The sequence below is a fragment of the Arachis hypogaea genome, chromosome 7 (assembly GCF_003086295.3).
Source record: "Arachis hypogaea cultivar Tifrunner chromosome 7, arahy.Tifrunner.gnm2.J5K5, whole genome shotgun sequence".
Classification (NCBI taxonomy): Eukaryota; Viridiplantae; Streptophyta; class Magnoliopsida; order Fabales; family Fabaceae; genus Arachis; species Arachis hypogaea.
The window spans coordinates 77,450,572-77,459,799 of NC_092042.1; the positions used below are offsets into that span (position 1 = coordinate 77,450,572).

A 9,228-nucleotide genomic window follows, 5' to 3' on the forward strand; every position below is an offset into this window, starting at 1 on the left:
TGGACTGGGATAGTCGAAGTGTGCAGTGTTCTTTTTGTTAAATTGTATGCAATTTGGAGATGTTTACTTCTAACATTGAATAGTGGATTCCATGATTTGGAGATGTTTACTTCTAACATTGAATAGTGGATTCCATGAAATTATTTGTAAAACAGACTATTTAAAAGCTCTATTTCTTGGTAAACCAAAAAATGCTTGGTAATGATATTTGAGAATGAAATTTGGCAACGCATATACAAGATGTTATGAATTTGAATTGGAGTCTCTATTCTTTTAATTGAGAGAAATGCATATAATGTTACAGATTGTATGACTAAAGCACAAACATTCACTCGAATTAGAGTCAAACATAAAGTGAGATTCAACATTAAATAAATTTAAATATAAATCTAGCCAATTAATTTGGTTGTCTTTGCTTTTTCTTCCTTTAGTCACCCAAAAAAAAAAAAAAAAACCATCCGACAGATAGTACAAAGATAAAATTAAAAAGAAAACTTTTTTTTCAAAAACATAATAAAAGCAAAAACATATTCATAAAATCTCTATTACCTTAAATATCAATGAAAATAAACATTGGGAACAAATTTTCAAGCAATTTCTCTACCTTCTGAAGCAAGAAAAGTGGAGGATGCATCTATTTTATTGGCCACTTGCTAACATCTCAGCTCCATCATTTCTATAAGCCCTTAAAAGAACTAAAGTGACTTATTTGTTGAGTATAAAATTGACTTTGCTTAATACGAAAAAAAATAAATAATAATAAATAAAATCGATTTTGCTTATTCACTCCCAATCATAAGGTTATCAATGTTCTGCCTTGTATCTGTCACACTCTCATTGCATTTGGATAGTCTTTGGAACAAAAAATAGGAGACAAATACAGAAAAGCAAAGATAAATAATTTTTTTCCACTTTCACCCTATCTTTCTATCTTAGAAAAAGTATGCAAACGAGACTTATGTGACTTTAGAAGATACAACGCAACAATTCAACAGTAATCAGATACTGAAAGTAGCCAACTTTAAAAGAAAACACAAGCAAATGCAAAATAGTTCAGATCTAACAATGGCATCATCTCAATATTCCTAGTATTCTAAATTACATTCCTCAATAAAGGAAAATATAAACAAAATAAAATAATCGGGTCTTAAAAGAAACTAATAATAATAATAATAATAATAATAATAATAATAATAATAATAACAACTACACAGACAAAATTTCATGCCTTACCTGGATTTAATGTACTTTTTTACACACATTACAAGAGCAACCGAAGTTGCACCACCATATTCAACTTAGCATTCATTGTTGTTCAAGAATGTGGTCAACGCCCCTTCGGCTTTCATCGACTAGAGCCCAACTTAACATTTCGGTGCAAAACTGATCATCTGGCTTCAACCACAACGCCTGGATTAAGGAACAAATAGATCAATCAGTTGAAAGCAATTTTTTAAGTTAGAATAACGTTCAAAAAACCTCAGTTTCGATGTTTATGTTTCTTGAATGAAGTATGAACCGAACAATCTTATACATGTCTAATGTTGAATGCAGTGTCCATGGTAAATGACGACATCAACGAGTACCAGTTTGCCACTTTACACTAACCATATTAGGGATATAAATATAGAAAATATCAGGAGAGAGAAAGAGCTTCATGCCAAAGTAAAACATATGAATGTTAAAGGCATAACCATCAAGCAGAATCGTAACTACTCACTTTGTGATAGTATGTAATTGCTGTGCTGTAATCATCCTGCATGAGTTACAAAAGCAAAATGAAAACCTCAGTCTACATAGTTTTCACAAAATGATAATGTAGATAAATCTAATTCTCTATGAACATAAAATTGAATATATTTTAAACCATAAAAGAGAGTAAAACAGAAATATATAAACATGCACACTGCTTTTCTCATTAAGGACAACAGTATCTTGACAAAAACAGTGATACTGTTAAATGGCCTTTAACATTATATAACAGAATGTGTTTCTTTCAACATGCTCTACTCGAAACCTGCCACATTCTTTCATTAAAAAAATCCAATAAGTAAATTCTACTGTTAATGCACTCAGATCATGTAATATGAAAGATCTAAAACAAATTATTACCAACCTCTGCTCCAAGTAAATAAATAAATAAATAAATACAGGTCATGTACTCATGTATAATCCATCATTTATTCCTCAAAATTATATAATCCGATATAAGTCGAGCAATCATTCCAAATGACTTTAAACACACATCCCCTAGGTATTTCAAACTGCAGAAGCTACCAAGCACAGGACATTTGCTTTTCTAAGAATACATTATTGCATGCAGAACAACACAAAACAGGCAAAACAAAGAGGATTTTATATACCTGTAAATGGTAAGTGTAGGCAAGACCAGCATAGGTGCTCAAACTTCTGGTTGATAACACAAGTGCTTTCTCATAATATGAAATTGCTTCACGGTACATCCTAATCGAATTTAGAAGATGCAGGATTAGGACTACAACACTATCACAATGGTATTAACTATTTCTCATTACAAATAAGAAATAACAAACAACAGGATCAGCTTGACGGAAGGATATTTCGTCCTTCACTCAAACTTCGAAACTACAGGTTGAGGAAATTGAGAAAAATAGAGTTTTCGGACAGGAAATTATGGGATACCAAAAGCAACTACCAAAATGACAAATTCGCTTCCATATAATAAACTTTCTTTTGGCTAACAATTCCAAAAGGTGTGGACAACAAGAGTTCATGTGAAATGACTAGACATTTATCAACTTACTTCAATTTTCTGTATGCATGAGCAAGGTTGACTACAGTTGGCTCCCACATTTCACTTAAAGAGTTTGGTATGAGGACTAATGTTTTCTCAAACCACCACACTGCTTTCTTATACCTGAATCAGAAGACACAATTATTCATGTTGAAATCTCACAGAATGGCGCAGAGAAAAGGGAAGAAAAATAGACAAATATAATTCAGATGTTACAGTACAAAATCTTATTTAACCTTGAACATCTTTTTTTATGTAATAAATAGGGTATTTTAACTTCTCAAAAATGATGTTTTTCTGCTTGTACTATTGACTCAACTTTTACAAAAAGAAATTACCAAAAGATAATAATAACATGAAAGTTTTCCTTAGAAAAAGACAGATCTTCTTTAATCATAAAAATGGCACACAAACAAGCACTATATTCTTTTGGTATTATAATGAAAGCAACTCATTTTGTGCCGAACAGGGCCGATGTATACAAATAAGTTTTTCCACATACAAGCTGTGGTTTCTCATATAGGAATGTGAGTTGTGTAGGGTTCTGTGAGAGGAATTTTGTGAAAGTGAATATGAATATCACATTAACTCAAATCATGTGGACATTCTTACTCTTGCATATGATAAGCCACAACTCCAAGTTCATTACACACAAGTGGATCAGAGGGGCATGTTTCCTTAGCCTGCATAAAAAACTGTGGAAAAAATACAGGAATATAAGCATTTCTTTGAAAGCATACAAATAATAAATGAATGACTGCACAGATTTGCTGTGGATGACCAAAGCCTCCCTATAAGCTGTTGCTTGAAGCTAACTTTATAAGCATACCTGCTCAGCAAGTTTATAGCTGTGGGTTCGCATGCATTCCATTCCAATATAAAGAGCTGGTAAATGGCACCTGGATCAAGAGAATATCAAGTTTTAACCTGTAAAAGAACAATTTTTGGATAATAAGAGGATTTCGTATGAATTCATACTTCATACTTATGCTTCAAAACAAGAACCACACATAAGCATATAAAATCAAGTGACCATCTAATATACAAATCACAACATTGGAAACTAACAAACAAAATCTTTGTAGGGTTCTAAATCAATAAAAGAAAAGAGCCCAGAATTATGCCATTAACTTTATGATTATCATATATTTTTCTTTAACACCATAGTAATAAAACTCCATATAGCAGTTTTTCCCTTTTCTGTCTTTTGCTCATTTATGAAGAACGAAAAACAGATCTGACATGCAAAGTTTTCTACAGATGGTCATTCAAGTCCTGACAAACAACTTGAAGAAAATACCCGCCAGTGAGATCTTGTAGAAAAAAATGTTACCCAGGGAACAAACGAGCAGCAGTGCGGTAAGCTGACATGGCCTGATCACCCTCTTCTTGAGCAGCATACGCATTCCCATAGCCTATCCAAGCAGGTGGAAATGTTGCATCCAGACTAGTTGCCTTGCTGAATAATAGTCAATGAGATTGAACAATGAGTTTTGGTGCTTAAAATTTCGACGTGATAAAATAAAATAATAAATTACAAAAGGATGCTCGCGTATCAGATGTTTCAGTATTAATAGTATCTATTAGGATTCAGGGTCTATGGTAATGACTAACAAGTTACATTTACCTGAAATATCGACGGGATACGTCATACTTCTTGATACAATAGTAGTAGCAACCAACAGCATACCATGATAAAGCCCTACAACATTAACAAGAAAACAAAGCACCAAATAACTAAAAATTTGTGTGCGCAAATTCAACTTAGTGTGACACATCAAAAAGACCGTGTTCTGATAGGAGAATGAGGCTTTTAATCTTCTGTTTTATGGCAAAAGATGGGGAATGTTTAACTCATAAATACTAAATTCTTACACTAGAATTATTTTTTAGTTCCATTTATTCCCCTCTTTAATGTATTTTCAAAGTCTTAGTAGCATGTCCTTTGTTGCTATGCAAATTGACAAGCTATTAGAACAGTTGAAGAAAAAAAGTTTTGTTCTTTAATGTAATAAACCTTATGAATATACAATATAAATATTATGCAAAATATGAAGAATTTATTCACACATGTAGCAAAGTCTTTAGAACATAACAATTGATATTACTGAATGTGCTTACTTTTGTGGATAATCCTTCACCAAATTGAATGCCATTAAATATAGCTCATTTGAATGCCCAAGCTCCATAGCAGCTGCCAGATGTACTAATGTACTCTTGAGATGGAAAGGATCCTTCTCGAGCAATCTGTTACAGAAATGCTTAAGTTAAGCAAGGAAAGGGTGAAGAAAATAAGGCATTAAATGAGGTTAAAGACATGCCTATATCTCATTCTAATTCTCACTTCATTCATGAATTCAGATCCCAACTTACACAGATGTCAACTCAAAACATTTCTGGTATTCACCACATTGATGGTAATATTCAGCTTTGCAAGCCAATAAATCAGTGTTGGACTTCAGTGTTCGCATGAAAGAAGGATCAGACTGGTCACTTTTGCAACTTTCATTCTCGAGATCTCTGAACTTGGCTTCTACAACGTTTTCTTTTTCATACTGTATAACACAGAATAAATCTTCGTCAAGACATATGGAAGGAATCCATCATATCACCAGTATAAATGTAAATAAGAGAGAGGAAGTTAAACAATCTTTGGAAATAGAACCCGTTGGGTACTCAAAACATCAGGATAGAAGCAAATTCAAATTAGCACTTCCCGTACCTTCTTTATCAAACATGAATAAAATGACGACAGCCATCCATCTTCACTACCAAATTGCAGTGACGAGATCAACTTTGATTCTGAATTCACCACAAAAAGAAAAGGAGAAAAGATACAACCGATGATAATTTCAGTGTCATAATCTATTTCATATGCCTACTTCCCCAAACTAGAAGAAGAAAAAGAAGGAAATCATCAGAGTTTCCGCAGGATCGGTTAAAAACTTTTACCTTCCTCACATGTAAGCATGTGATTTTGAATGAGACATTCCAATGCCTAACATCATACCAAACATTAAGGAACAAATTAGATTAACAATGTGTATGACAAGAAGAATGGTCATTATATAATGTTTTGGTGATAGGCAACCATGAATTAATTAGTGATATTGAGACACTGACAAAAGAAAATAGCTCAGTTTATGAACCAAGAGCAGCTATAGACATCAATGGGTGCCAGCATTTTAAGAAGTTTATTACTAATAAACCCAATAAATACCCATAAGGAGAATATCAACACATACCTCATAGCATAATGGATCAGCTTTTATTGCGGCTTTGTACCTTCAACAAAAAAAATACAGAAAAAAATGGCAGAATTTTCAGCCAAATTAGCATATGTCATATCTATAATCTTCACGCATTCAGAAAGCAAGCAAGCAAGCAAGCAGTAACACATCCTTTTTCTATATTACTAAATGAGGAGATCAACAAAAGAAAAAAAAATATCATTGTTCTACTCATCCATTAATTATAAAAATAACAGTCAAATCAAAACAAAGGAAAGAAACTCACCACAATCGAGCCTGAGCACGGTTTTCTAGAGCTTCATATGCTTTGCCTCTTAAGAAGCATATTGCAGAAGATATCTGTTACAGCATAACAAAACATACTCATGTAAAAAGTTGAGGTAAGAAGGACATTGCTGAAGTGGAAAATGAGAGTTATAACAAGAAAGGTAAAAGCCATAAACCCATCATGTCAGACAAAAAACAAATGAATCCATATGGAGTTTCAAGAAAGGTAAAAGCCATAATAAACCCATCAGTCACCAAATCAGGTCTAGCTATATTTATCCATCCTTTCTTTCGTTTTCTCCTAACCAGCATAGTAAATATAGCCATACTTATACACAAAGATAACATGCTCATACTGTTTTAAGAGAGAATAGAAAAGAAAAACAAAAATGAAACATCTGTGTGACTACAAAATAGAAACTTGTGTTCTCTTTACCATCTGATTTAATTGTACAGATGAGAAAAACTAAAATAAAATTAAAGGAGCACGTGGTGAAATATTAAGAATATTGCAATTTAAAATCAACATAAACCAAAAAAGGATCTCACATTGATTTCATGATCTTCACAATCTTTATCCAAGTACATGACAACATTTCCATCCTCATCCACTTTAGCCTCCCCCAGCATTGACAAGCATTGATCCCACTCCTTAAGTTCCTCCTAATGAAAGCAAAACAACAACAAACATGAATGCAATTGCTAAACTAAACTATAACAGCTTCCCAAAACAAAACCACTGCTACTTTAATCAGAATACGCGTTATTAAATAATATCAACAAAACTGGCTTGAAAAAATTTTGATACACTATCAATCCAAACTATCTATTGCCACATTTGCAAAAATATTCAACTTCACACTCACTGCTTCAAAAAGTCTCATATATAGAGGTAGAAGATATCATTACATAATTATACAAACCCCTTTATAATGATGGTATGTCATAAATCATAAATCACAAATAGTCTGTAATTTCATTAAATAGGCGATTTTGGAGGAGAGATAGTTTACAAGGCACTTGGCGGCGAGGTATCGGAATTGGAGATCACGGAGGACAATCTTGGAGGCATTAAGGAGGTGGAAGGCGCGGCGGTAGTGACGGCCAAGGAAGAGCGCCTGTGCCTGCATATAGATATCAGCAGGGTCATTGGTGAAAGCAGCCACCTTGTCAGCGAAGAAGATGGCCGACGTATAAAGGTGCTTGGTCACACAGTCCCTCACTACTCCGCGAAGCCTTTCAATCTCTTCCTCCCTCATTCTTCCAACTATTTGATTCAAATCAATTAGGGTTTGGTATTCACTTTAGCAAAATGAGTGCAACAGAGAGTGTGCTACGTATGTGAAATTGAAATATGAGGGGGAGCTAAGCTCTTTTCCACTCTTTTGGTATCTATGCTACTCAAAACCTGCATTTGATTGTTAAAGAAATTAAATTTTGATTGTCAATTTAAACATGATATTAAAAGAAAAAAAAATCATAAACTATGTTCAAAACAGTAAATACAGAAAGTAACATTTCAAAGAGAGATAACAAGTATATCAATACTAAATACTCTTAATTGTTATTATCCTATTCCGCAACATATGCAAGCTATAATGTACAAATACTTCGTTTCTTCTCAAATATCTGTACCATAGGCATATCTGCATCATATACTATTAAATTAAACTTCCTAATTGTGACTATAGTTTTGATAAAATGGCCATATTTACATATTCCTATTTGTGCAAAACGGAAGGCCAGACTAGCTAGCGTTAATTCTCTTACAAGAAACTAGTATAACTTGGAAAACAACAATGATAAAGCCATGAAGAGATTCTATTAGTTCCTACTAAACAAAACAATTAGATCAAAACTAAGGGTGAATTTTCAGTATTAAGGAATCAACTGTGTCTCTTGAATCTCCAATTCAATTATACTAGTAATCCAAAGAGTTGACTTACTATACAATGAATGAGTGCAGAAACAGAAGGAAAGATGAAGAGGTACCAGAGGGCAGAAAAAGAGTTAGTTTTCTTGTTCCTGCGAGTGAGAGCATGCGCTGATGCTGCGGAAATCCTTTGGCTGGTTCAGATTGCCATTTTCTTTCTCAGTTCTGATAAAGAACATTGACAATTGAGAAAGATTATCAACACAACGCAAGTGAAGAGTGAACATTGACAATTGAGAAAGATGATCAACACAGCAGAGCCACAAAACACACAACAGCACACCAAAACCCACAGCAGCAGCAGCACAGCCAGAAAATTAATAGCAGCACAAATTTAATACTACCAACAGCATTCAGCATTCAGCAACAAAAATTATCATTCAGCAACAAACAACATTTGATTTGATTTCCGTTTTTAGCATTCAGCAACAAACATTACAAAACAGCAACAAGTAATCCCTAATCACACTAAACCTGAAATCAATAAAGCTAAACAAAAATTTCAATAATGATTTGATTTCCATTTTAGCAGCAGCAAGAAAATTTCAACAAAAATTTCAGGAGTTAAAAAAAGAGCAGCAGCACAAAATCAATTATTTGATGTTCCATTAATCCATTCACAATTTCACATTCAAAAATCAGCAAACAGAGCATAAAAGGAAGAGAAGAACCCGAAGAAGTGAAAGCAGTGCCCTAACCTTCGACGGATACACGGACGGCGACAGGCGAGACGACGGCGACCGGCAACACGGCGGCGAGCTGCTACAAGTTCGAGAGAAGCCAGGGAGGACGGGGACAGGGGGAAGGAGGACGCCGAGCTACAAGAGAGGGCCTGGGCTACAAGAGAGGACGCGGAGGCGCCGACAGCACGGACGGCGGCGGCACTGCGGCAGAACCGTTGCAGGGAGAACCTAGGGTTTTGGTTGGGGGATTTTGAATTTTGATTCAGAGTTCAGACGAATAGTGATTCACGAAGGGGGGAGGGGAAGGGGGGATGACCGAGT

The 9,228-nt window shown here is 34.3% G+C and overlaps 1 protein-coding gene across 2 annotated transcripts; it reads right to left on the minus strand.

Annotated features, from left to right (window-relative positions):
* Nucleotides 1-1,042: 1,042 nt before the first annotated feature.
* On the minus strand, nucleotides 1,043-9,228 carry LOC112703548 (anaphase-promoting complex subunit 6). Of its 2 annotated transcripts, none has more exons than XM_025755034.3 (18): nucleotides 8,923-9,228; nucleotides 8,284-8,389; nucleotides 7,305-7,558; nucleotides 6,841-6,954; nucleotides 6,290-6,363; nucleotides 6,019-6,058; nucleotides 5,726-5,771; nucleotides 5,496-5,575; nucleotides 5,147-5,328; nucleotides 4,895-5,020; nucleotides 4,401-4,475; nucleotides 4,107-4,232; nucleotides 3,603-3,672; nucleotides 3,386-3,468; nucleotides 2,783-2,896; nucleotides 2,364-2,463; nucleotides 1,721-1,756; nucleotides 1,043-1,410 (listed from the first exon to the last, which is right to left on the minus strand). In XM_025755034.3, the coding sequence occupies exons 2-18, from the start codon at nucleotides 8,330-8,332 to the stop codon at nucleotides 1,306-1,308; spliced, it is 1,674 nt and encodes a 557-aa protein (XP_025610819.1). In that variant the 5' UTR covers nucleotides 8,333-8,389; nucleotides 8,923-9,228; the 3' UTR covers nucleotides 1,043-1,305. The 2 variants fall into 2 exon arrangements, with proteins under 2 accessions (XP_025610819.1, XP_029143888.1); XM_029288055.2 differs by having other exon boundaries at nucleotides 7,305-7,699.